This window comes from Pinus tabuliformis, chromosome Q, assembly GCF_031772625.1.
Source record: "Pinus tabuliformis cultivar Carrire ecotype Pingquan chromosome Q, CPIR1, whole genome shotgun sequence".
Classification (NCBI taxonomy): Eukaryota; Viridiplantae; Streptophyta; class Pinopsida; order Pinales; family Pinaceae; genus Pinus; species Pinus tabuliformis.
This window is the reverse complement of record NC_142296.1, coordinates 102,243,027-102,270,823: the sequence shown is the minus strand read 5'-3', so window position 1 is coordinate 102,270,823 and position 27,797 is coordinate 102,243,027. Positions and strand designations below refer to the sequence as shown.

The window sequence follows — 27,797 nt, the reverse complement described above, 5'->3', positions numbered from 1 at the left end:
GGGATGATTGGGCGTGGTGAACTAGGTGCATCTTCTTCGTCCAATAGGTGAATTCGAGCAATCTGTGAACATCTATGGGGATCCATGGAGTGCTATCTACTGTTGTGGAGGCCAATGGCTCTCTACACACACCCTACATGTGCCAATGTAGCCCTTTGGAGGGTTAGGACCCCGTATAGGAGACTAAACCCAAAATGGAGACCGTCTGTAACCCTACATAAGATCCAACCCGTCCCCTAGCCTTCTAGTACAAGTAGTCATTTAAGGAAATTTAGTTAGAGAGCTTTCAAACCACGGACAACAGGTGGGCACTTCATAATGGCATGGCTTTCCATAGTGGGCTTTGGCATGTGCTAATGTCTCCAAGCTCCAAATGGGGTTTACCAAGTACCTTATTAGGTGGTTTCTACCTTTAAAGGGGATAGTATGTCCACGATACTTCCTTCAAAAGGGTGGTGGCATGTGATAAAGAGATGAATGGAGTAGGGAATGAAAGGGGTAGCCCTGGGCCACATGTTGGAGTACAAGGGTAGCTAGCAAAAGGGAAGCCCACACTTGGGTATATAATGTATAGGTGGGAGCAATCGTGGTGTATCAGGTGCCCCGACCTTGTTTTTTCCACCCTTCTTTATATGCCTTTTGCCTTTTATGATTTTTCTTTGGTTAATTGCTCGTGGCTTAAGGAGTAAGAGCATGATATACAAAGTATAGCAGTGGATACCCCCTTTGAGGTGGGGTAGTTCATTTTCCACTAGGGGTGTGGACAATCATGGGTTTTTGAATGATAAAAGAGGCTCATCTAAGGCCTAGAAGAACTAGGGTGATCTAAGTAGTCTTTTTTAATTTTTTAGGTTTTTCGCACTGTGGAAAGTGCAATAAAAATTGTATTTGTAATGTAATAATTGATGTCTAGAGAAGTTGTATGGGGTATGAGTAATAAAATTTGCACCTCTCACCCTTAAATTTCTACAATGACACACTTTGAGGGGTTAAAAATGTGTTTTGAACCCTCAAAACCCACTTTTCCTAACTTTAGTGGGAAATCTGGGAATTAATTAAGCCATAAATTAAATAAATTGAGAAAAATAAATATCCACACATACTAAATGTTGTGGAAATGAGGTGGAAAATTATGGAGGAGTTAAAGTGAAGTCCCAAGGTGATGTGGATTCCCAAAATCAAGGAAATGACATGTGCTAAAATAAAATCGAATTTCTGGCATTAAATTAAAAAACAAAGTCAATATCCACACATGCTAAATGTTGTGGAAATGAGGTGGAAAATTATGGAGGAGTTAAAATGAAGTCCCAAGGTGATGTGTGTTGGAGTCACGATTGTCGTTACACCAAAACCTGCAGGTGTTAGTAAACAGACACATCGCTAGATTTAAGCACATGCCACGAAACACACTGGGAGCGTTGACCTTCTACACTGCCATTAACGGGGAGCCAACAATCTCCCCCCAACGCGAGCCCAGTGTGTTTCGAACTCAAGACCTCTGGCTTTGATACCACTTGTTGGAGTCACGATTGCCGTTACACCAAAACCCGCAGGTGTTAGTAAACAGACGCATCACTAGATTTAAGCACATGCCACGAAACACACGGGGAGCGTTAACCTTCTACACCGCCATTAACGGGGAGTGCAAGAAATTTGATTCACCAAGGAAAGCAAGCCAAGGCCCAATTCTGTTATGTAATGCAAAGTGATTTCTGTTCTCCAGTGATTGTTTTATCTATTCCGCTATTTCTGATTGAGTAATCATGTTATTTCTCCATTTGTCTGTCTTTGAAATTATTCCTTGCTATTGCCGTCTAAGTCTGTATAAATCCGCTGTGTGTTATGTGTGCTCTGTTCTAACAACTGGTATCAGAGCTAGGGTCGAATATCCACTATGCAAGCCGCTTAGTGCCATCGCCTTACTCTGGCAGCGTTCATTAAAACGTTGGTTGTTACCCCTGGCGCTGTTGAAGGATCTGTCCATGAAATCGCTGAGGAACGCTGGAACTAAAAGACAGTTGCTGCAAGAAAAACAAGGTCGTGGATCTATGTTGAAACATGTTGCTGGAGTTTGAAACGTGGAGTTTGGAGTTGAAACGTGGTGTTCGTAAGTTTTTTTTCACATCAAGCTTGCACGTATACGTCAAGTTTTTTTGTCAAACCAACATATGTATGTGTGAAATGTGAAAAGGTTAAAACATTATATATGTTTTTATATCTTTTTCCACTGATATATGTTTTTATATCTTTTTCCACTGATATATGTTTTTATATCTATTATGAAACATATATAATTATATGTTGGAATTTTGAATAGTATATTTTAAAAAGGAGCAGTAATTTTGAGAAGGGTATTTTAAAAGGAGGAAGGTCATTTTATACTAAATTTTAAAGAGTAATAATTAAAGTTTTACTTTTAAGTGGAGTTTTTTGTGTTTTGGGGCGTGAATTTGATTGAAAATGGAGACAACAGTTACAGATATGGAGAAGTTGAGCGGGGTTAATTTTGCCCTATGAAAATCACAAATGGAGGATATATTGATTTTAAAGGATCAATGTTTGCTGATTGAGGGCACAACAAAGAAACCCTCATCGATGACAAATGAAGAGTGGAATAAGCTAGATAGAAAGGCAATTGCAACTTCCACCAATATTTAGCAAAGAATGTTTATTTCAATGTGTCTGGAGAAAAGACGACATAAGGATTATGGAAGAAGCTCCATGATCTACATGAGAGGAACACAACATCAAACAAAGTGTTCTTGATGAAGAAGCTTTATAATCTCAAAATAAAGGAGGGTGCTTTGATCGTTGAGCACTTGAATGCATTTAATATTATTACTAATCAACTTGCCTATGTTAAAATCATTTTAGATGAAGAAATTAGAGCCATATTGCTGATGTGTTCTATGCCAGACAGTTGGGAAAATTTAAATGTAGCTATGAGCACTTCAACAACTACAGGGACCCTGAAGTTTGATGATGTCAGCAACAGTTTAATGAATGAGGAGTTGCGACGCAAGTCAATTGTGGAAAACCAGGGAGGAGAGGCTCTAGCTCTAGCTGATCGTGGTAGGAGAATGGATCGAGGTCGGCAAGGGATCGAGGTCGGCAAGGGCAATCAAGATTGAGAGGCCGATCAAAATCAAGTAGAGGCAGAATCGTCTTCTTTCATTGTGGCAAACCCGGGCACATGAAGAAAGAATGTCGATTCTGGAAGAAAGGACAAAAGGATCAGAGACCGTCCAGTACAAATCACAAGTCATACAGCACAAATGAAGGTGAGACTACTGCTGTAGCGACAGATGGTGATGTGTTGTTTACTGTTTTAGTAGAGGATGCATGTGTATATACATCTAGCAGTAGCTTTGATTGGATCCTTGACTCTAGGGCATCTCACCATGTAACCCCATGCAAAGATAGTTTTGTTTCATATAATCCTGGTGATTATGGTAGAGCGCATTTGGGGAATAATCATTTTTGTAGTATTGTTGGAGTGGGAGATGTCCAGATCAAGATGAAAGATGGACAAAATATATTGTTGAAACAGGTCAGGCATGTACCAGTGATGTGCATGAGTTTAATCTCTATGGGATGACTGGACGATGAAGGCTATTCGACAAGCTTTGGAAAAGGAGGCTGAAAAATTAACAAAGGTGCATTGGTCGTGGCCAAAGGACCTAAGACAGGAACATTATACACATTGAAGGCACTGATAGGGAAATCAGATTTGGCTGCTGTCCCAAAAGAAGGAAATTCAGTGGATCTGTGGCATAAGCGTTTAGGTCACATGAGCGAGTAGGGCTTAAAAATCCTTGTTGGTAAAAATTTATTGCCAGGTTTGAAATCCTACAATCTTGATCTTTGTGAGCATTGTATATATGGTAGACAAAGAAGGGTTTTATTCCTTAGAGGTGGCCGCGACAGAAAGAAAAATGTGTTAGAATTGGTACACTTAGATGTGTTTGGGCCTGTTAACATCAAATCATTAGGAGGAGCATCATATTTTGTAACATTTATAGATGATGCATCCAGGATGGTTTGGACATATCCTACGAAAAATAAAAGTGAAGTGTTTGGAATATTTCAAAAATTCCATGTTGCTGTTGAAAGAGAGACTAACAAATTGCTGAAGTGTTTAAGAACAGATAATGGTGGAGAATATTGCTCAAATGCATTTAAGGAATATTGTAACGGGTTTGGCATAAAGCATGAGAACACTGTGCCTGGTACTCAACAGAATGGTGTCGCAGAAAGGATGAATCACACCATTATGGAAAAGGTGCAAAGTATGTTGTCCAATTCCGGTTTGGAGAAGAATTTTTGGGCTGAAGCAGTTAGGACCGCTTGCTACCTCATAAATAGATCTCCAACTACAACTTTGGATGGCAGTATCCCTGAAGAAGTTTGGACTGGTAAGAATTTGAATTATTCTCACTTGAAAATCTTTGGATGTGAAGCATTCGTACATATTCCCAAAGAAAATAGAACTAAGCTAGATGGTAAATCTATGAAATGCATTTCATTGGGATATGCGGATGAAGATTTTGGTTATCGTTTATGGGATCTAGTCAAACATAAAATTATTAGAAGCAAGGATGTTATATTTAATGAGTCAGAAATGTTCAAAAGGACTATAGGTGAGTTGTAGGTCAAAAAGGTTATTGACAGGTTTGAAGAGCAGCAGGAAGACATACCACCAATACAAGAAAATGAACAACAAGAAAATGAACAACAAATTCAGGTGCATGAAGAAAAATAAGTGGAAAATGATGAACAACAAGAAGAAGGAATCTTGCAGGAACCTTTACAGGAGATTCACCCTGATAATGCACCACCACAGTTGGTTCGCAGATCTTCTAGGCATCATAAGCCTTCATAAAGGTATCCTCCTCCAAATTATATTCTGTTGACTGATGAAGGTGAACCTAATTGTTTTCAAGAAGCTTGTAAAGTCGAGCACAATAAAGAATGGAAGAAAGCAATGGAAGAAGAAATGAACTCTTTGCAGGAAAATAAAACTTGGGAGTTGGTAAACCTCCCAAAAGGTAGAAAGGCTCTACAAAACAAATGGGTGTATAGGATTAAGCATGAAGGTGATGAAAGGGAGAGGTATAAAGCAAGGCTGGTGGTGAAAGGTTTTGCCCAAAAAGAAGGTATTGATTTCACTGAATTTTTCTCACCTGTTGTTAAAATGTCATCCATTAGAGTCATTCTTGGTCTAGTTGCTGCTTTAGACCTAGAATGTGAATAGTTAAATGTAAAAACTGCATTCCTTCCTGGTGAATTGGAGGAATAAATTTATATGGAGCAGCCAGAAGGCTTCATAGAAAAAGGCAAAGAAGGCCTTGTTTGTAGGTTGAAGAAGAGTCTCTATGGGTTGAAACAGGCACCTTGACAATGGTACAAGAAATTTGATTCATTCATGTTGGAACATGGTTTTTAGAGGTTGGAAGCTGACCATTGTGTCTATATCAAGAGGTATGATCAAGGAAAGTATATCATATTATTGTTATATGTCGATGACATGTTGATTGTTGGGCATGATAAGAATAAGATCAATAGGTTGAAGAAAGATTTGGGTAGCAAATTTACATTGAAGGATTTTGGACCAGCACAACAGATATTGGGCATGTAGATTATGCGTGACAGGAAAAACAAAAGGTTGTGGCTGTCACAAGAAAAATATATCAAGAAGGTGCTTGACAGGTTTAATATGAAGGATGCCAAGCCAGTTGGTACACCCCTTGCAGCCCACTTCAAGCTGAGTATTGAATTTTTTCCTAGTGATGACAAGGAGAAAGAAGAGATGAGCAAGATTCCTTATGCTTCAGTAGTTAGCAGTTTGATGTATGCCATGGTATGCACACGACCAAACATTGCGTATTCAGTGGGAGTAGTGAGTAGGTTCCTTGCCAATCCAGGCAAACAACATTGGCAAACAGTAAAATTGATTTTGAGGTATCTCAAGGGTACTAGTCATTATTGTTTATGTTTTGGTCATGATGAGACTGTGCTTGAAGGATTTACAGATGCAGATATGGTTGGAGATATGGATATTAGAAAGTCCACTACAAGTTATTTGTATACATTTGTAGGTGCAGCAGTATCTTGGGTGTCAAGACTACAAAGAATAGTAGCCCTCTCTACAATAGAAGCAGAGTACATAGCTGCAACAGAAGCTTGTAAAGAGATGTTGTGGATGTAGCGATTCCTAGGAGAGATATGAATAAAGCAGGACAAGTATGTGTTATATTGTGATAGTCAGAGTGCCATTCACTTGGCGAAAAACCCAACGTTTCATTAAAAAACCAAGCACATTGACTTAAGTTACCATTGGATCCGACATGTGTTGGAGGAAGAATAGTTATCCTTGGAAAAGATCCATACAGATAGGAACCTTGTTGATATGCTCACTAAGATTCTACCACGAAATAAACATGAGTTATGTAGAGGCATGGTAGGACTCGGTGTGACTTGATTCATATTTGGCTATAAGTGGGAGAATGTTAACTGTGAAGCCAAATTCATGCAGGATTCTAGACCCTTCTACATCGCTAGTAGTTTCTAGAATCACATGCAGGATTCTAGATTCTTCTATACCGCCATTAGTTTCTAGATCATTCCAGATCTCCATCTGAATCACATACAGGATTCTAGATCCTTCTTTTACCTCTATAAATTTGTAGTTTCTCTGGCCAAGGAAAGCAAGCCAAGGCCCAAGCCTGTTATGTAATGCAAAGTGATTTCTGTTCTCCAGTGATTGTTTTATCTGTTCCGCTGTTTCTGATTGAGTAATCATGTTATTTCTCCATTTGTTTGTCTCTGAAATTATTCCTTGCTATTGCCGTCTAAGTCTCTGAGTATAAATCCGTTGTGTGTTATGTATGCTCTGTTCTAACAATGTGGACTCCCAAAATCAAGGAAATGACGTGCCAAAATAAAATCGAATTTCGCGCTTTAAATGAAAAAACTGCTTATTTGGAAATTCGAATTTGTGAAATAATGCACATTTGGGAGGATTTGAGAGAATATTTGGTGGAGATTTTTGTGGGAAATTATTCCCACATGGCTTACCACCCATCTACACTTGTCATTACATCATAAAATTCGAATTTGGCACATAAGGGAATAAGAAAATGATATCCACTTGCCAGAAATTGATTTTTACATTTGGCATTGGAGCTCCAATCAACAAATTCGAATTTCTCTTTGGGGTTGTCACTTCATGCCACTTGTTTAATCTCTCTACATTGGGATTTGCTCCTAACTCTCTATATAATAGAGCCATGGGCTCTCATATTTTATCATTGTCTACCAACTCTTGTGCTTGCGGAAGCGTTGCTACCTTGTACACTTTTCAAGAATATCAATAAAAAAACTTTGGGGTTCCATTCATGGATGTTCTTCTTTTGGAGCATGGTGCATTGTGAGCTATTGATATAATTTTTCTATGCTTTGAATTATTTCATTTTCCATATATTTTTGTAAACTTGCTAGTGCAAAGCTATACAACTTGAGTGGGCCTAATGGTTAAGAGCATGTGTTTACTCGTAAGAGGTCACAGGTTAAAAACCAGAGGGGGGTAGAGTATGTATGCCTTCGTAGGCTTAGCAGTCAAATCACTGCGTGAAGGTGGGTCCCTTGTCCCACAAACAAGGGGGTCTCATACACCAATTTGGTGTCTGGCTTGGTCGTGACTTTAAAATTGGATAATAATAATAATAATTAGGATATAGAATTTGAAAGTAGGATATAGAGTTTGAAAGTTTTAGTTTATTTTCAAAGGAATTTATAGAAGTTTCAATTCATTGTTTGCTTATCTAAATCTATATAGACTAATGTTTGATTTAAGTATTGTGGAGGAATTTTTGTTGGATCAAGCGGGAGGGGAAGTCTTTGGGAGACCAACCCATTCTTGGAGCACCATTCAAAGGAATTTTCATTTGTTATTTGGATTCACTTCAAAGTTGATATTTTTGAGGAGGCCGTGGATAAAGAGGACGGATGCTATTTGGCAAGGCTGTGGGCTTTTAAGGAGGATCGACTCCTTGTTTTGTGCTACATTTCATTCACCTTTGGAGGCGAAGCCTTGGGGCACCAAGAGACACTTAACTTCTTCAATCTTGAGAGCTTTCTCATTATACTTACTTCATTTTCTGAATTTGAGTTTCAAGAAGGAGATCTAAAACTTGAGAAGCCCCATTAATTGTAAAGGCTCCTCTTGAAGATTTACTTGAGACCTCTTCAAGGTTTCTCATCTTGTAATATCTAATAAATGCTTAGTTTTTTTTTTGTGGGAGCTTGAGTTTTCACATAAGGGATCCTTTTCTCCTTTTTGCAAAAGGAGGAACATGTAGGTGTTTTGATTTTGAGTTTGTTTTATAAGTTTTTCATTTTGCATGTCTTAAAATTAGCACGACATCACCTTCACTAGCTAATTTCCTAAATTTCCCTTTTGTTACTTATTTCCATGCTTTGCCATTTCAAGTTTAGCTTTCAAGTACAATTCTAAATCTTACTTTTGGAAGCAATTTATCTTATGCAAGACATCTAATTTCGAGTAGCAAAGTTTAACCATTTGCTTCACGTTGGCCTCACAATAGGCTCATTTTTTACAGGTTTTATTTAAGCTACTTGCTCATTTTGCAAGCACATAAATTTCAAGCTTCCTTGCTTTAGTTGGTTATTAAATTATCATTTGTCAAAGCAATTATTTTGAGTAACATATAATCTTATATGTTCAAAAAGCTTATGTATTTTGCATTATTTTGAACAACTATCCAAGTTATCTTTTTGAGCACATTTCCATTTTATTGAAGCAAAGCATTTAGTATCTTATTTAATTCATGTGCAAGCTAATTTCCTTTTCCAATTGAGTTTACATTTTGCAATTTACTTTGAGCACTATTTTCATTATATTGCATGCATTGCAAATCTCTATTTGGAAAACTTAGTTGCATGCCATATGAGGCATTTTGGTATAGTTGCATCCTCGCTAAAATTAACTTCCAAGCATAAGCGTGGTTGATAGAAAGTATAGGGAAAAAGACATTGATGAAATTTATTCCATCTGGTACGAAGTAAGGTAAAAGCATGTTACCCTGCAATTATGAAGGTGGTTTGTCTCTTTGTAGGAACGAAGACACACACTGGCTCGCAAGACTCAGGGGACGGGTATCGTTAATGACACTTGTGTGCCCTCGCCCCCTCTTTCTTACAGTCACCCCAATTTTTACCCTTTGGTAAGAGCTCAAGAGGAGGACTTCTCATTTAGATTAGACATTTTAGATTAAAAATAACCAAAACTAATTGCATCCAAATCTAGTATAAGTGCATCCAATGTTTAATACATCTTATGGTTTTACTTGCACTTCCCCATTCTACTTGTCATTGTTAAATATTTTATGTTGGCAAACATTGTTTCATTTTCCTTTTGCAAGTAGAACACTAATTGCTTTTCCTTTTGCAAATAGAACACCAATTGCTTTTCCTTTTGCAAGATATTTATATATGATTTGATTATATTTTGAAAGCATGTTATATTTGGTATCAATTACTGTGCTAACATCTCTGTTTCCATTTCAGGATTGCTTTACTTTCATTGTTGGAAGCATTCTACTTTTATTTTGAGCAAATTTATCTTTTATTTGTGTTGAGCAATTTATCTTAAGGTACTAGGTTTATGGTTTTATAATGTTAATGATTTTTATCAATGTTGCAGTAATCGTTATCGGGATATTATCGGCGAGGGAAAAAAATCGGTAAAAATCGGGAAAAAATCGTAACATATACAAATATTCATTTTTTTTTTTTTCGATTTTTTTAATATCTAAGGCATCTACAACATAAAATAAATACACTGACACATAAATATGATAAAAGAACTAATATATAAGATGTGTAATATCATTTTTAGTGCTACATCACATATAACAGTGAATCATGTCCTGAATAGTAAGTCCTGACTTCCGAGTCCCAACTCAGCCTCAAAATATCAACAAAAAATATAATAGTGTATCTCATATCATGAGTCATAATGTCATATACAATGAAATGAACCAAATAACTAAAGTCTAATGCTATTGATTTTCTTTGCCCCTCTAGATGTAGATGCCAGTGGAGTTGGCAGTTGACTCTGCTGTGCTCTAGAAGTTGAAGAACTAGGAGCTACAGGAGGTAGACCACGTCCTCTACTGGTGACAAGGGTAGCTTGGGTAGGTTGTGTCACCTCCTCCTCCTGTTGCTCCTCCTCATCAAAAAATCGAAGAAATATATATATATATCTATATATATATATATATATATATATATATATATATATACTTTTTTGTTTCTTTCCAAAGACATTTTCCTAAAAAATCGCAATTTTTACAAAAAAATAGCGATTTTTTTGCGAATTTTTTTGAAAGAAATTTGGCGTAAAAATCGGGCGTAATATCGTCAAACTCAAAAAATCGCGATTTTCGCAACACTGATTTTTATTGCTCATAATTCTTAAAAGTAATCTGTTTTCACTTTAACACCTCTCTTAGAACCTCACATTTTTTAACTTAGTTTTCCGTTTAGGGACCACCCCCCATAACTAATCTTGGAAATAGCTTAAACAGAGAGAGAAGGGATTTAGTGTGACAACCCCTTCTCTTAGTGCCTCGTCACCAATCACACTTTGTGGGGTTGAAGGCTTTTTCTCACTGACTTGTAGGTAGGTGTAGGCGATAGGAGCAAGAAAACCCATGCCTTATAAAGTCATAATAATAATAATAAAACTTCCTTTCATTATTCTTTTGATAAGTACATTACATGATGACTCAAGCACATTATTGAAGACCGAACATAGTTACATTTTTTAATAGGAATGTGGACCTAGGTGGGAGGAATGATGAATGGGGTTATAATGAGCAGAGGGGATTGATATATTGGATAAAGGAGCGGGACCACACAACCAAAATCAGGGTATTCCATGAGGTACCCTCCCTAAAGCCCAACGATCAGTAAAAGAGATCCCACAAGACTAGGGTCCAAGGTTTGTGAAAATTCCGAGGTCTGGAATCCTACTGTAGTAACTGATATTATATCTTATATTTGTTAAATAAATTAAACAAATTATTTGCAGTTTCTTACGACAAATATTGAAATAAATACACTGCAACATTCACAAATTAAATACTGAGGAAAAATAAATGCAAGGAAAAATAAAGAGATGCTAGCACACATATAAGCATATTAATACAATTATTTTTGGATAATCGTCCCCGGAAAAACACAATGTGGGAAAATTGGTGCAGCGGATGAGGGTTTTATTATTCTTCAGATATTCATGTATACCGACAACAAAAATAGAGAAAGAAACATTGAGAGAAATTTAATACTTCTCACTCTCCACAACAATTCTCTGACCCCGAAATGACCCCTCTGCCCTTATGCTAGTCTCACTACTTCATCCTCTGCGCAGTGACTACGCAGTGCCCCGATGAACTTTGTCCTCTCTCACGGTGACCCTTCCAGAAGTTATCCTGCACTCTCATACTACTGCTGATGCACTCTCTCTCTCCCTTGCAACTCACCCTCTAGCTCTATTTTCTCTTGTTGAACTTCAGCCCCTGAAAAAATTGATCTGCCTGGGCAACTAAGTATCTGCACTAGTGTATTTTCGATCTACCCATCGACTTCTTCTTATAATCTTTTGTTGGAGTACCAACGACCAAGATTAAAACTTAATCGTTGGCCTAGATTAATTCCCTGGTGATCCATGTGAGTTTCTACTATCTAGATAATTCTCACCACATTTCAATTAACACCGATTAATTAACCATATTCCCTAAGTTTAGACTTAGGAAATAATTAAAAAATTGGTTAATAATCTAAGTGGGACACATCTGGGTGGAATTTACAGAAATGATTTCTGGGTTTTGGAGAACTCATTCATTCTAGTCTCTCCACAAAGTTTCGTGGCTAGAACACATCCGATGCTACAAAAACTAACACTCACTCTTAGCGAGGAAAGTGTTCTAGTGCTGCTGCCCCTTGTAGCAACACCTTGTCTCTACATCATCTCCTGTCACGCTACTAATGTCTGGTTGTTGCTGCCCACGAACTATTGTGCAACTCTGATATGTGTTGCATCTTTGCTGTTGTTGACCCTGTTGAATTGCTGTCAACTACTGCATCTGCATTGCGACTCCCTCTCAACTGCTGCTGCTAAGAATCTATTGACACAAATTCTTCACCATACCCATCTGCTCTCTGAACTGGATGAACTGAGCTCTCCTTAAAGCTTTTGTGAGTATGTCTGCTACTTGATCGCCTGTGGGGACATACTACAGCTGGATTGTCCCACGTTGAACACAATCTCTGATGATATGACATCTGATATCAATGTGTTTCGACCTTTCATGAAATACTGGATTCTCAGAGAGTTTTGTGTAACTCTGATTATCACAGTAAACACTGGTTGCTCCCATTTTCTTCTTGAACAAATTCACCAACAATTTCCTAAGCCATATGGCCTCGTACGTAGCCGTGCTGGCCACCATATATTCTGCTTCTGCTAAGCTCAGTGCTATCGACTTCTTCTTCCTGCTGCACCGAGAGATCATCATGTTGGGAATCATGATTGTCGTTGGACCAAAACCCGCAAAGTGTTAGTCAACGATCGCATCGCCAGAGGTAAGGATCGACGAGAGGCAGTTAGTCCATGTCACAAAACACATAGGGAGCGTTGGTTTATCCAATGTTCAACAATCTCCCCCCAATGCGCATCGGGTGTGTATCGAACTCGTGACCTATGCTCTGATACCACTTGTTGGAATCACGATTGCCGTTGGACCAAAACTCGTAGGTGTTAGTCAATGATCGCATCGCCAGAGATAAGGATCCACGAGAGGCGGTTAGCCCATGTCACGAAACACACGTGGGAGCGTTGGTTTATCCAATGTCCAACACATCCCTGATCCAATGCTGAAGCAGTACCCAAAGGTACTTTTCCTGTCCACTGAACTACCTGCCCAATCTGCATTTGTGGATCTGCTCAACCTGACGTCATCTAGAGTATATTTCAATCCGATCCCGACCGTTCCACGCACATACCTGAGAATGTGCCTAGCTGTTGTCCAATGTACCCTCTTCAGTTCCACCATGAACTGGCTAAGGGTATTGATCGCAAAGCAAATCTCTGGCCTAATGTTGACCAGATACATGAGTGTGTGAAAATTCCTACACTGAAGGAACCCCTATTGCAACAAATCTGAATCTATTTCACCTACTTGATTTTTAAATTACATTCCAAGTTATTATTCTAAATACTGAAGCAAATCACTTCTGCTGCGTACACTAAGTAAATATTTGATCTCATGAAATAGAAAATAGAGCAAAGAACAAGATATATAGGACACTTATTTTTGGACACAATATTCCCCGGAAAAACCCAATGCAGGAAAATCGGTGCAACAGTTTTGAGGGTTTATTATTATGCAGGAGAAATATCTGAATACAAATCTAGGATGCTCATCTAGCAATCCTTTACAGAGAAAATACTGGTGGAAAGTCTGAGTGAGTTTTACCTCACTTCACCTGACAGAATTCCGGCTGATCCGGCAACAAGACTGGCTAACCCTGACTAATTTTGCATTGACCCTACGTAGGCCCTGCGTCAATCTTTCAGGCTCTGTGTCAACCCTTCTGCTCTCTGTGTTAGCTATTTTGACTGTTCCTGACAGTTTCGGCTTTTGCGTGACAGACAACTTTCCCCTTTGCACTGGCCCTTATGGCTCTGCGTCAAGGTTGCGTGGGCCCAGACTAGCCCATCGTCAGCTCTTTCGGCTATTGCGCTGCCTCCACAAGTTCTTTTTGCCTCTCTGTCAGTATTCTCTGGAAAGTCCTCCCGGATTCTCTCTGCCCCTCTACTGTTGAATGATCACCTAGTTCGAATTTCTCAGCTTTTTAGCCCCAGAAATCGAATTCTAGATCAATTCATTCTCTGTGTGTGTGTTTCCAAATGAACCCCACGCCTCCATTTTACACTTTTCGTGTTGAGTCTTCAACGACCGAGAGTAAGTTATTAATCAACGACTAAGATTAAAACGTGACTTGATCCGCCTTCTAGATCATTCTCACCCATATTTTGATTAATACCCATTAATATTATAATTTCCCTAAGTTAGACTTAGGAACTCCATTAAAAATATTAATTATTTTAATAAAATACAATTCGGGTGGAATTTCACCAAACAGTTTATGGGTTCTTTAGAACTCATGCTTTAGCCTCTCCACCCATTTTCAAGACTAGAGCACTTTCGATGCTACCAAAAACTAACAGAGTGGCCCAATTAGCTGTTTGTACAAGTTGGGGTCGACTTCTTTGTCCCTTGATGCATCTATCTTCTTCTAGTTAGGAATCATTGGTGTTGCCATGGGTCCGCATTCTTGCATTTTGAATCTCTTCAAAATTTCTGTAGCATATCTCCCTTGCCCAAGAAAGACTTCCCATTCTTCTGCCATACTTCCAATCCTAGAAAATAGTGCATCAACCCCATATCCTTCATAACGAATTTTGCTGCAAGGTTCCCTTTGCAGTCCTTTATGAGCCTCGATGATCTTGTAAAAAATAGATTATCTACATATAAAACCAGAATGAGAGGTTCATTCTCCACCATCAGATAGTAGAGATTGGGATCTGCATCACTCTTGATGAATCCCAACTGCTGCAAGTAACTGTCAATCTGATCGTACCACCCCCTCGGTGCTTGCTTAAGCCCATATAGGGCTTTCTTCAATCTACATACATGAGTGTGTCTCTTATGAGTTTCGAAGCCTTCAGGTTGCTCTATGTATACCTCTTCTTCTATCTCCCCGTTCAAGAATGTTGTCTTGATGTCCATCTGGTGGATTTCCCATCCCATTCGTTCTGCTAGGGATATGACGGATCTGATAGAGGTATATCTAACAACTGGGGCAAAGGTCTCCTCATAGTCTATTCCTTCCTTTTGTGCATACCCCTTTGCCATGAATTTAGCTTTTTACTTTTCCACACTGACATCTGCAACGTACTTGATGTTGTAGTTTCATCTGGAACCTTCAACTGATCTGTCTTTTAGACGAGGCACTACCTCCCAAACATCATGTCATGATAGAGTTGTATTTTTTCTACCATGGCGTCCACCCACACCTGATGCTGAGCGGGTTCCTGAAAACTGGAAGGTTTTGCAACTTGAGCTACAAAGGCTTGATATTTGTCAGGCAGCCTGCACTGTCTTTTGTCTTTCTTGGGAGCCTCGACAAACTCCTCTGTGTCTCTCAAGGTCTGGCGCCCTTCCCTACTGGATCTACCACTGGTGGTGGGAGGTTTAGTTAATTCCTCCTCCCGTTCATGCTACTTTGTCTGTTGAGAACTTCCTGGATCTCCTATTCCTGAGGATATGCTAGTACTGGTCATTGTGCTTGACCCCTGCGACTGTCCTCTTGCTTGTTCAACTTGCTGTCCCTGCTGCTGGACTAACGAAAACTCTGTTGACTGATCTCCTGCAAGCATCTCTCGAGATTTTCAGAAAGCTCTGTCTTCCATGTGTAAAAATTTCTGTTTTCCCACCCGGTTTTCAGTTTCTCCTTATTTCTCCCATGTAGTTAAATGCCCATTCCCATAACCATACATTTAACAGACTGAAAAAATAAATATTGCTGAAAACACAAATTCTGGAAATTTTTCAGAATGCTGGAAATTGCAGAATTAAAAATCAGCAATTAAAAAACAGCCATTAAAACACATTAAAACACTGATATTTTTGGTCAACTTGACCCTGGAAAAACCCCCTACAACTCTTGGGGAAAACCAGTTTGAGAGCTCTTCTTTATTTCTGAAATTTGTCTTTTTACAGTGAGAATTATTCAGCAAAAATCAGCAAGCAAATTTACAACTTATCTCCTTTCCCGTGCCTCACAGCAATCTGGAAATTACAGCAAACAGGACAGCAATAAATGCTGTACGACCTCCGTTTTGTGTGCAGAAAAATCAGCAAACTGCTCCTCGATTTTTGTGCAAAAATCTGCCTTTCACTATGTGCTGAATTAGCTGTACAAATCTGCTCAACTGCTGCCTTGGAATGTGTGCCAAGCTGCTGTCTCCTTCTCCTTCCTGCTCAGAAATCTCTCTTGCTCTCTTGCTCTCCTTCTCCCAATCTGCTCATGAAAGAATGAATGACCTTTTCCTCCTTTTCCTCCTTTAATATAACTCCAAGTGACTTTTGGGTGATCCAAGTGACTTTTGGGTGATCTCTAAATCCAATGGCTGAAATAGATTTAGATCAATGGTTGAGATTAAATGCTCATTTAAATCTCACTTTCTATTTTTTAATTCACCCCACTTTAATAAAGACCCACTTAGTCATTTATTTCCAAAGTCACTTTTCCTTTCTAATTTTTCATTGACTTTATAAAAGTCACTTTAAAATTAGACTTAATAACTTTATCACTTAAAGTCACTTTTAAATTAGATTTAACTTTATAAAATTATAAAGTCACTTTAGGAGAAAAATTAAATTCTTTTGGACACTTTTCCCTAGGCCAAAGATCAAAGCCTAAGGGAACCACCTGTCCTCCGGTACCAAATTTCAACACTCCCTCTTACCGAGGAAGGTGTTCCTCACCACACCCATCTTGTCTCTGAAGTAGACATGCTTGCCCCGTGGTAAGGCTTTGGTAAGGATATCTGCAACCTGCTCATCAGTGGAAATATACTCAAGCTTCACAGCTCCCTTCTGAACATAGTCTCTGATGAAATGATATCTGATCCCGATATGCTTTGACCTGTCATGAAATACTGGATTCTCCGTGAGTTTAATGCAACTCTGATTATCACAGTAAATCACTGAAGGTCTCAACGGCTGACCAAATAAGCCAAACAACATCTTGCGAAGCCAGATAGCCTCACAACTAGCTAGACTGGCTGCCATATACTCTGCTTCCGCTGAACTCAGTGCTACTGACTGCTGCTTCCGGCTGAACCATGACACTACTGCTGAACCCAACCCAAAACAACACCCTGAAGTGCTCTTCCTATCAGAAGCACAACCTGCCCAATCAGAATCAGTGTATCCTGCCAATCTCACTCCATCTCCCTGCCTGTAGTCCAGACCATAATCCACTGTCCCTTGCAAGTACCGCAAAATGTGTTTTGCAGCCACCCAGTGAACCTTCCTAGGCTCACACATAAACTGACTCATCGTGTTGACTGCAAAACAGATATCTGGTCTAGTGTTGACCAAATACATCAAGGAACCAATCAGCTGCCTGTACAATGTGGGATCCACCAACTCGGAATCCGAAGCATGAAGCTTCTTCCAGTTGGTGATCATCGGTGTCGACATGGGTCTACAATCCTCCATGTGGAATCTGCTAAGGATGTCCACAATATACTTCCCCTGCCCCAGGAAGAAATGCCCCTCCTCCTGCCACACCTCCAAACCCAAAAAGTAATGCATCAAGCCGATGTCCTTCATCTCAAACTCCGCCGCAAGATCTCTCTTGCAGTGCTCTATGAGTCTCTCTGCACCTGTAATGATCAAGTCATCCACATACAGCACCAGAATGAGAGGCTCCTCACCAATCACAATAAAGTAAAGGTTCGGATCTGCCTCACTCTTTGTGAAACCCATCCCCTGCAAGTATGCATCTATCCTGGAGTACCAAGCTCTGGGAGCTTGCTTCAGGCCATAAAGGGCCTTCTTCAATCTGCACACATGGGACTCCTTCCCATGCACCTCAAAGCCCTGTGGCTGCTCAATGTACACCTCCTCCTGTATGAAGCCATTGAGAAATGCGGTCTTCACATCCATCTGGTGGATCTTCCAACCCATCTCTGCTGCTATCGATATAATGGAGCGGATCGAAGTATATCGAGCCACGGGAGCGAAGGTCTCCTCATAATCAACTCCCTCTACCTGGGAGAACCCTCTAGCCACAAACCTCGCTTTGAATTTCTCAATGCTGCCATCTGCAGCATGCTTTACCTTGTAAAGCCATCTGGAAGTAACCACGGATTTGCCCTCAGGCCTCGGCACCACCTCCCAAACATCATTCTTCATGATAGAAGAATACTCCTCCTGCATGGCCTCTCTCCAGACCTGCTGGCTAGCTGCCTCCTCATAGCTAGAAGGCTCAGAGTCAAGGATGCTGGTAACCATCGCCATATAACTACAAAACCTCTCAGGTGGTCTACTCTCTCTGACCGGCCTCTTCGGCTCAGCAACAGATGTGGCATCTCTCAAGGTGTCCTGAAGCCACTTGGGCTTCCTCTTCCCTGAGCGCACTTCTTCCACCGGAGAATGAAACTCCTCCTCCTCGTCATCATCAGTAGCCTGAACTCCTGACTGTCTGTCTGCTGTCCTCCTGCCTGCACCTGAACCTGTAGAAGCTGAGGTACCGTGTGAACTGTCCATCAGTGGACTCCCTAGTGAACTGCTCTGTGAACTGCTCTGCATGCTGCCCGGAGCACCACCCCTCTGGCTCGATGAGCCACTGCTCACTGATGGACCTGACATCCTCATAGATGTACCTCCGGATCCTCCTGATCCCTGCCCACTGGATCCTTGCGACTGACTCAACTGCTGCTGAGGGTCTGGCTGATCCAGATACTCTAACTCCCGTGACCTCCTAAAGGCCCTGTCCTCCTCGAACTTCACATCCCGTCTGACAACAACTCTCCTCTGTGCAGGAATGTAAATCCGAAAGGCCTTTGAGGTCTCACTGTAGCCCACAAAGATACCCTTCTCTGCGGTGGGCTCTAGTTTGGTCCTCTTCTCTTTGGGTATATAGGAGTATGTAATGCATCCAAAGATGTGAAGATGACCAATATCAGGCTTCTTCCCAGAGAAAGCCTCCTCCGGAGTCATGTGCCCCAAAGCACGATGCGGACTCCTGTTCTGCAAGTAAACAGCTGTGTTGCAGGCCTCTGCCCACAAGAACAATGGCAACCCCTGATCATGTATCATGGCTTTGGCAGCCTCTATGATGGATCTGTTCTTCCTCTCCGCAACCCCGTTCTGCTGGGGGTTGTAAGGAACAGTGAACTCCCTCCTAATGCCTGCCTCCGCACAATAGTCAACAAACTCTCCAAGGGTGTACTCTCCTCCATTGTCCGACCTCAAGGACTTGATCTTTCGACCTGTCTGAGTCTCCACAAGAGCTCTGAACTCCTGAAACCGCTTGAAGACCTCACTCTTGGTCTTCAAAAAATAAATCCAGGTCCTCCTGGAGTGATCATCAATGAATAAAACATAGTACTCATATCCACTCAAGGAAACATGAGACATCCGACCGCTCACATCGGAATGAATCAAATCAAGTATCCCCGTCGCTCTGCTGTCACTGCTGGGAAAAGGGGATTTGGCAAACTTGCCCATCGCACAACCTCTGCAAGTATCAAAGTGATCAGTACTGAAATCTGGCACACCTGTAGTGATCTCCCGCAATGTCCTCAAGGCTCCATGATACATATGTCCCATCCTGCGGTGCCAAATCTCACACAGCTCAGAATTGCTAGCTCTGCTGTCGGTATTACTGCTCAATGCCAAAAGGGGCTGAAATGCAAACTTGTACACCTTTGCATGGCGTACACCTATCACTCTAGCTGAATCAGCTGGAGCGCCCCTGGGATACATCAACACTTGTCCTCCCCTGAACAGTACCTCATATCCTCTGTCCTCCAAAGCTGAGACGGATATGAGGTTCTTCCTCATCCCTGGCACATAAAGAACCTCTGACACTTTCAAGGGAGGTTTGGACTCCCTCTGAAATGTCACTGTCCCCACCCCGACTGCTCTAACAACTCTGTCATCACCGAGTACTACCTCAATATCAATACCACTCTCTGAAAGCTCTGAGAAGTACTCACGGACTCCTGTCATGTGACGTGAAGCCCCACTGTCCACATACCAGATACCTGTAGATGCTCCGCTAATCGAGGGAAAAGCATGCTCCCTCTGAACCTGTTTGGCAGGTGTTCCTGCACTAGAGGACTCACATGTAGTGAACGCAAACTCTCGGTCAAAACGACCAACAAAGTCCTCAATCTCTGCTGAAGCTGCCACGTCCTGGTTCTTCCCCTTCTTCTTCTTCTTCTCCGGACACACAACTGCATAGTGTCCCATCTTTTGACAATTCCAACACTTCACCTTGGAATAGTCCTTCTGTGTGTTCCCCTGTTTACCTTTACCTTTGCCTTTGCCTCCACCACCGCTTGTGGAAGCCTGCTTCTTCCCTTTGCCTTTCTTGCCTCCTGCCACCAGTGCTACGTCCTCATCCTGCTCAACTGGCTTGGCTGCCCCAAGTTGCCCTTTCCTGATCTCTGTCTGAATACAATCATCCCAAAACCTCTCCCATGTGGGAAGGGTCTCACGTGCACAAACCCCATCAGCAAAGTTCAACCATGAACGGGGGAGGCCATTCACTGCAATCCGCACCAACTCAGTGGGTGGAATGGCCTCTCCAATCGCTGCCAACTCATCTCTCACATTAGTAATCTTTGTGAGATATCCAGCTGCACTATCATTACCCATCTTAATGTTCTTTAGCTTCTCCTTCAGGACCATCTTCCGGTTCTCATTGGTACTCTGGTAGAGATTGGACAATGCTGTCCACATCTCATGGGCATTGCTCTTTCCTCTCACATGAGGAATGCAATGGTCTTTGATTCCGTCTAGAATCAGCCTCTTACCCTTATTGTTCTTCTTTTTATACTCAGCCAACTGAGTAACATCAGTGGGCACAACAACAGGGTTCTGTGCGGTATGCACCATGATATCCCAGACTTCTGCCTCCTCAAAGATACTCTGCATTCTCTCCTTCCAAACGCTGTAATTTGTATGCCCATCCAACCTATCCTCCACCCTCAATCCCAATGACATCCTGCTGTCCTAAAACTGAAAAATAGCACTGTTGTAGTAAAGATAAAACTGTTGTTTATGAAAAAATCAGCTTGCTGGAATTTTCTGAGTGAAAAATCAGCAACTGCAATTTTTCCTTTTGCTGTCCCAAACTGCCCTTCAGCACTCAAGCTCTGATACCATGTAAAAATTTCTGTTTTCCCACCCCGGTTTTCAGTTTCTCCTTATTTCTCCCATGTAGTTAAATGCCCATTCCCATAACCATACATTTAACAGACTGAAAAAATAAATATTGCTGAAAACACAAATTCTGGAAATTTTTCAGAATGCTGGAAATTGCAGAATTAAAAATCAGCAATTAAAAAACAGCCATTAAAACACATTAAAACACTGATATTTTTGGTCAACTTGACCCTGGAAAAACCCCCTACAACTCTTGGGGAAAACCAGTTTGAGAGCTCTTCTTTATTTCTGAAATTTGTCTTTTTACAGTGAGAATTATTCAGCAAAAATCAGCAAGCAAATTTACAACTTATCTCCTTTCCCGTGCCTCACAGCAATCTGGAAATTACAGCAAACAGGACAGCAATAAATGCTGTACGACCTCCGTTTTGTGTGCAGAAAAATCAGCAAACTGCTCCTCGATTTTTGTGCAAAAATCTGCCTTTCACTATGTGCTGAATTAGCTGTACAAATCTGCTCAACTGCTGCCTTGGAATGTGTGCCAAGCTGCTGTCTCCTTCTCCTTCCTGCTCAGAAATCTCTCTTGCTCTCTTGCTCTCCTTCTCCCAATCTGCTCATGAAAGAATGAATGACCTTTTCCTCCTTTTCCTCCTTTAATATAACTCCAAGTGACTTTTGGGTGATCTCTAAATCCAATGGCTGAAATAGATTTAGATCAATGGTTGAGATTAAATGCTCATTTAAATCTCACTTTCTATTTTTTAATTCACCCCACTTTAATAAAGACCCACTTAGTCATTTATTTCCAAAGTCACTTTTCCTTTCTAATTTTTCATTGACTTTATAAAAGTCACTTTAAAATTAGACTTAATAACTTTATCACTTAAAGTCACTTTTAAATTAGATTTAACTTTATAAAATTATAAAGTCACTTTAGGAGAAAAATTAAATTCTTTTGGACACTTTTCCCTAGGCCAAAGATCAAAGCCTAAGGGAACCACCTGTCCTCCGGTACCAAATTTCAACACCATGAACTTTGCATCTCGCCTTACTACAATCTTCTTACTACTAGGAATGTAGATCTTTTATGCCTTTGAGGTTTTGCTATATCCTACGAGGAATCCCTTCTCTGCCGTATGATCTAACATACTTCGTTTTTCATTTGGGATGTGACAGTAGGCCACACTCCCAAAGATCCTCAAATGACTTATTTCAAGCTTCTTCGCTGTGAAGACTCCTTCTGGCGTTTTCTTCCCCAATGCTCTATGAGGAGTTGTGTTTTGAATGTACACCGCTGTGTTACATGCCTCAACCCATAGAAATCTAGGCAAATCTTGGTCATATAACATAGCCTTTGCAGCCCCAACTATTGTTCTGTTCTTCCGCTCAACTACTCCATTTTGTTGAGGGTTGAATGGAGCTGTCCATTCTTTTTTGATGCCCTCCTGCTCACAAAAACTTTTGAAGTCTTTATCAATGTATTCTCCACCATTATTTGAATGCAACACCTGGATCCTTTTCCCTGTCGTGTTCTCTATGAGTGCCTTGAACTCTCTGAATCGATCAAAGCTTTGGTCTTTAGAAAATAGATCCAGGTCTCCCTGGAATGGTCATTAATGAATGTGACAAAATATTCTCTTCCACTAATAGCTTTGGTGGACATAGGGCCGCAAATATCTGAGTCTATCAATCCCAACACACCTTTTGCTACATTATCACTTTTGGGAAATGCTGCCTTAGCGTACTTCACAAGTACGCAATCTCTACAAACGTCGTCGTGCTCAGTACAAAGAACTGGAACACGTGTCACAATTTCTCTAAGCATACTAAGTGCTCCATGGTGTAAATGTGCCATCCTCTTGTGCCATAGTTCGTTCAACTTCTTCCTGCTGCTATTGTCCTTGCCTATCAGTGCCATTGGAAAATCAATCTGCAACCTATATAACCTGTTGCTTCTAGCTCCAATCTGTCTCACCTTCTTCTAGTTAGAGTGTTTGGCATACACTTTTTTCCCTACAAAGTGTACATCGTACCCCTTGTCCTGCAACTGGGACACTGAAATTAGGTTCATACCCAATCTTGGCACATGCAGTACATTAGTAGCACTGATGTTGGACCCGTTTCAGTTTAAAACTCTATGGTGCCTCTCCCTATGAGAGTACATTTAATTCTGTTCCCCATAGTGATCTAGAAGTCCACATGTTCCCCCTGATAGCTAGAGAAATATTCTCTAACTCTTGTCATATGATATGATGAAGCTCCACTATTAATATACCAGATGCCAGATGACGCTAAACTTGATAAGGATGCAAATTCATCTTCCAATCTGTAAGACAATTCTGAGGCTTCCTGGTTCCTGATTCTATCCATGACTTTTCTGTGCTATTTCTCCTTTCCTTTTCAACGCTGATTTTGCTGCTGCAAAATGTTGTGTCCTAGCTGGAAATTTGCTTTCAAGAAAATTGCTGCTACTCCCTCTGTCTCTGTCAATCTTCGATCTGGAAAATTTAGTTTCTCTGTTGACTCTCTCAGAGAAATAAATTTCCTCAAAAGCTGACCCTCTTGGCCCAAGGGACTGCGCTGCCTTAGAGGGTTTCAAACTGCTGCCTCTGCAGAGATTTGAACTGCCTCTTTCCTTCTGTGTTGATCTCTCCAGCGTATGATATGTGCTCTAATATCATGTGAAAATTTTGAAGTCTGGAATCCTATTACAGTAACTAATATTATCTCTTCTATTCGTTAAATAAATTAAACGAATTATTTGCAATTTCTTACGGTAAATATTGAAAGAAATACACTGTAGCCTTCACAAACTAAATACCGAGGAAAAATAAACGCAAGGAAAATTAAAGAGATGCTAGCACACATATAAGCATATTAACACAGTTATTTTTGGACAATCGTCCCTGGAAAAACCTAATGTGGGAGAATCGACACAGTAGATGAGGGTTTTATTATTCTTCAACGGTAATTCATGTACAAGATACCAGACAACAAAAATAGAGAAAGAAACACTGAGAGAAATTTAATACTTCTCACTCTCCACATCAATTATCTGACCCTGAAACGACCCATCTGACCTTACGCTTGTCTCACTGTGTCATCTTTTGTGCAGTGATTGTTGAAGAATCTAGGGCAATTAGGTGTAGTGTGATTCTTCTTGACTTGATAACAATTTGTGGAGTCTTTACTTTTCTTGTTAGTTTAATCTTCTTCTTCTTATTAAAGCATGTGTGTACTTCATCAAACTGCTACCAAAAACATAAGATCAAGAACACAAAATGTTTGCTCTCTGCTAGGGCCAAAACCTCTCTTCTATTGAGAGGAAAACCCTTCGGTAAATTTCTCTTATTGAAGCTTCTTATTGATCAATGGCAAACCCTAGACCCTTGACTAGAATATCCTCCAAGCACAAGTCAAGTCCTTCCTCCTTTTTGCACTTTGTTCCCTGACACTTTCTTCTTTCGACACTTCGTTCTTCTTTCAACTATTAGTAAACCTTGTTGCACTTGCTCTAGAAGAAATACCTCTGATGAGACCCTTTCCTTATGATGATCCCTTTCTTCTCTCCACCAACTAACGAACTTGTATGACTGTAATGGGAGGGCTATTATGCTAGTAGAGACAACCTCCTTCTCTTCGCACGTGTGGCTGTAATAGGCTTTAGAACAACCCTATTACCTTCATTCTTCTTCCTTCTTCTCTTGGGTGGGAGGCCCTTTAGGCCTATGTTCTTGCCCAAACAATTGAGAGATGTGATGCTGGTATGCTACTGCTTTTATGACCGTAGGCAAACTTCCCTTTTCTCGCATGTGTGACTGCCGCTGCCCTATAAATGGTCCTCTTGACTTCGGTCTAGGCTTTTCACCTTCTTCACTGCACTTGGAGATCTCTCCTTTGTCCTTCGTTACCCTTTACTTACCTCTTTACTTAGTAGATTTCAGAGATGTTTTGGTGGAGTGGATAGCCTCTATATATAGAGGACTGTCCCTCCTTTTAGGTTGACTAGAAGGCCGACTTGAGGACAGTTTGCAGGCCGACTTGTTGAGCTTGCTTCAGATGGCTTCTTTGGTGGTGTAACATGCTTGAAGGAGCTTCTTTGATGGTGCCTTTGCATAGGAGGGGACTTGACTTTGCTTGGAGGTATTCTCTTGAGTCTTGACCCTAATACATGGTGTAACATGCCCTTAAGGCTTTCAACATTTCCTTTTGACTATTTGACTCACGTATAGCATTTAACATGTGCTAGACCTATTTCAATGAGCAAGAAACTCATTGATATATATTATAAAAATAATATTTCTTTTCTTGAATAAGTACAAATATCAAAAATACATTTATGAAGACCGAACCTAGTTATATTTCCTTCAACAGCGACTACGTAGTGCCTTGATGAACTGCGTCCTCTCTCATGCTGACCCTTCCAAAAGTTACCTTGCACTCTCACACTACTGCTGATGCCCTCTTTCTCTCTCCCGCAACTCACCTTTTGTCTCTATTTTCTCATGCTGAAGTTCAGCCATTGAGAAAATCGATTTGCTTGGGCAACTGAGTATTTACACTAGTGTATTCTCCATTTTACCAATCGACGACTTCTTATAATCTTCTGTTGGAGCACCAACGACTAGGATTAAAACATAATCAATGGCCCAAATTAATTCCCTGTTGATTCGTGTGAGTTTCTAGATGATTCTCACCACATCTCAATTAATACTGTTTATTGCCTAAGTTTAGACTTGGGAAATAATTAAAGAATTGGTTAATAATCTAATTGAGACACTTTTGGGTGGAATTTTTAGAAACAATTTTTGGGTTTTGGAGAACTCATTCATTCTAGCCTCTCCAGAGTTTCGCGGCCAGAACACTGATGCTACAAAAACTAACAAGGTTAACATCCAAAAGAGGTTTAGGAGACAAGAGCATAGACCTAGCCCACTCTTTCCTCTGAATTTCCCCATTAATCCGTGCCCAAAAGTATCCATGATAAGAAAACTAAAATACTTAATTACCAAGTGTCAAGGCATACCTTTATGTTCGGGAGGCCCACCTTTAGACATACGATTATGACAGATGGATGAGGGACCACGTGGCTGGCTTAGGTGGTAGAGAAATAGCACAACGATCTAGTTGGTTGCTGCTGGCTACTAGCTGAGGACCATCTTGGAGAATTTTTTTCTCCTGGTGATATCACCTCTAAATTGTGTGTAACAATCCCGACTTCGGCTTTTTCCACATTGGATGAAATGCTCCATTGTCCACAAACCAAGACAACACGCATTACTCCATCACATGAACAACATAAGAGAAGGGGACATGAGAAAGTGCTAATGCCATCCAATCTTCAATTATTCCCCCATAACAAATCCAAAGATGGAAAATCCAAGACACGAAAACTATGTAGTATGTCGCCTGTCCCTAGTGACAAATCGACATACAAAGTCGTTAAGATGCTCCAAGAAGTGGATTTAACATGAAGAGTATGAAGGATGAAATAGAAAACATCCACATGTCAAGAGAGTGATCCAAAGGTGTGAATATAGCATCTACAACCATGATAAGACCTTCAACCATGACCATCCACCAAAGAAAAGCTGAGCCCTCTCCAACCCATAACACCAACTGAACCAGTAAGTAGCATCCCCAAGCTGAGAAAGACTGTACTCGCAACCATCCCAGCAGCTCCAAGGTACAAGCATCAAACTTCATCAATGTGATCAAAATCACAATGTAGGATTGAGGTAGAGTCGAAGGCCAGATAAGAGGCAAAGGGTGATACTATTGATGAGGATCGCAACATACATGATGGTGGAACTTTGCTTGTCATTTATGTTTGTCATTTAAATGTTCTTGCTCATTTGTTCGTAATGCTTTCTTTAAAAGTCTCAATGTAATGTGCTATTTAAAATATTGCACATTGTGTGTGTGTGTGTGTGTGTGTTTTGTGTTTCCCCATTTCCAAAATTTTAAGGGGTCACTATTCCTACACATTTCCATTTTGGAAACTTGTACCAGTTTCCCTGTATGATGCAATTTAGGGAATAACAGACCACACTGATGTAGTGCCTATAATTTTCTCTCCTTTTTCTAAGTGTCTAGAAGTTATGTAAGTCCTTTAATTAAGTACTGTTCACGAATAAATGTGGAATTATAATTATCAGCAGTCTCTGAAGTGGCTAGTGATTCGAATTTGCTATTGTTTTGCAGAATGCTTTTGTCTTATGTCGTGTTTTCAAGAAGAGTGGACTTGGTACAAAAAGTGGAGAACAGTACACGGCACCACTTGAGAGGGGTGATTTATCTCCTACAGAGAAAAATCCCTCCCCTGGTTACTCTGGTGACATGGAAGTGCAGTCAGAAGATCAGTCAAAGCCAGTGGAGGGAATTGATGCAAATTTACATTTACCATCAAAAATATCATCGAAGATTCTACCTGATACAACTGGAGATAATGAACCACTTAATAAATGGTTAGACATATTGCTGGATGACATTATTCCAAACTCTTCATGTGTAGCAGCTGATGAGGACACAATTCACACACAGGTTTGTTGTTGTTCTGTATGTCTCCCTTCTCGGAAGGTTGATTGTATGGGTTATGTTTAGGTCTTGTTTAGATTATTTTCAGGTTTTTGTGGAGCATGAAGATTTATTGGCTTCATCCAAAGTATTAATGAATCCTTTTTCTGTCTTTGTTGTGTTTGTGATTTTAAAGCAAATTGAATTTGCAGTACTTCTGGT

The 27,797-nt window shown here is 40.4% G+C and overlaps 1 protein-coding gene across 7 annotated transcripts in view; it reads left to right on the top strand.

Annotated features, from left to right (window-relative positions):
* The window catches only part of LOC149218436 (NAC domain-containing protein 54-like), a 171,079-nt gene that overhangs the window by 78,256 nt on the left and 65,026 nt on the right, over positions 1–27,797 (top strand). For 6 of the 7 annotated variants that reach the window (XM_089383998.1, XM_089383995.1, XM_089383996.1 and 3 more), the window contains exons 3-4: positions 9,138–9,245; positions 27,264–27,602. The exons of the other annotated variant lie outside the window; for it this stretch is intronic. In XM_089383998.1, the coding sequence (XP_089240124.1) occupies positions 9,138–9,245; positions 27,264–27,602 (447 nt within the window). The remainder of the gene's footprint in view (positions 1–9,137; positions 9,246–27,263; positions 27,603–27,797) is intronic. 7 annotated transcript variants of the gene reach the window in all.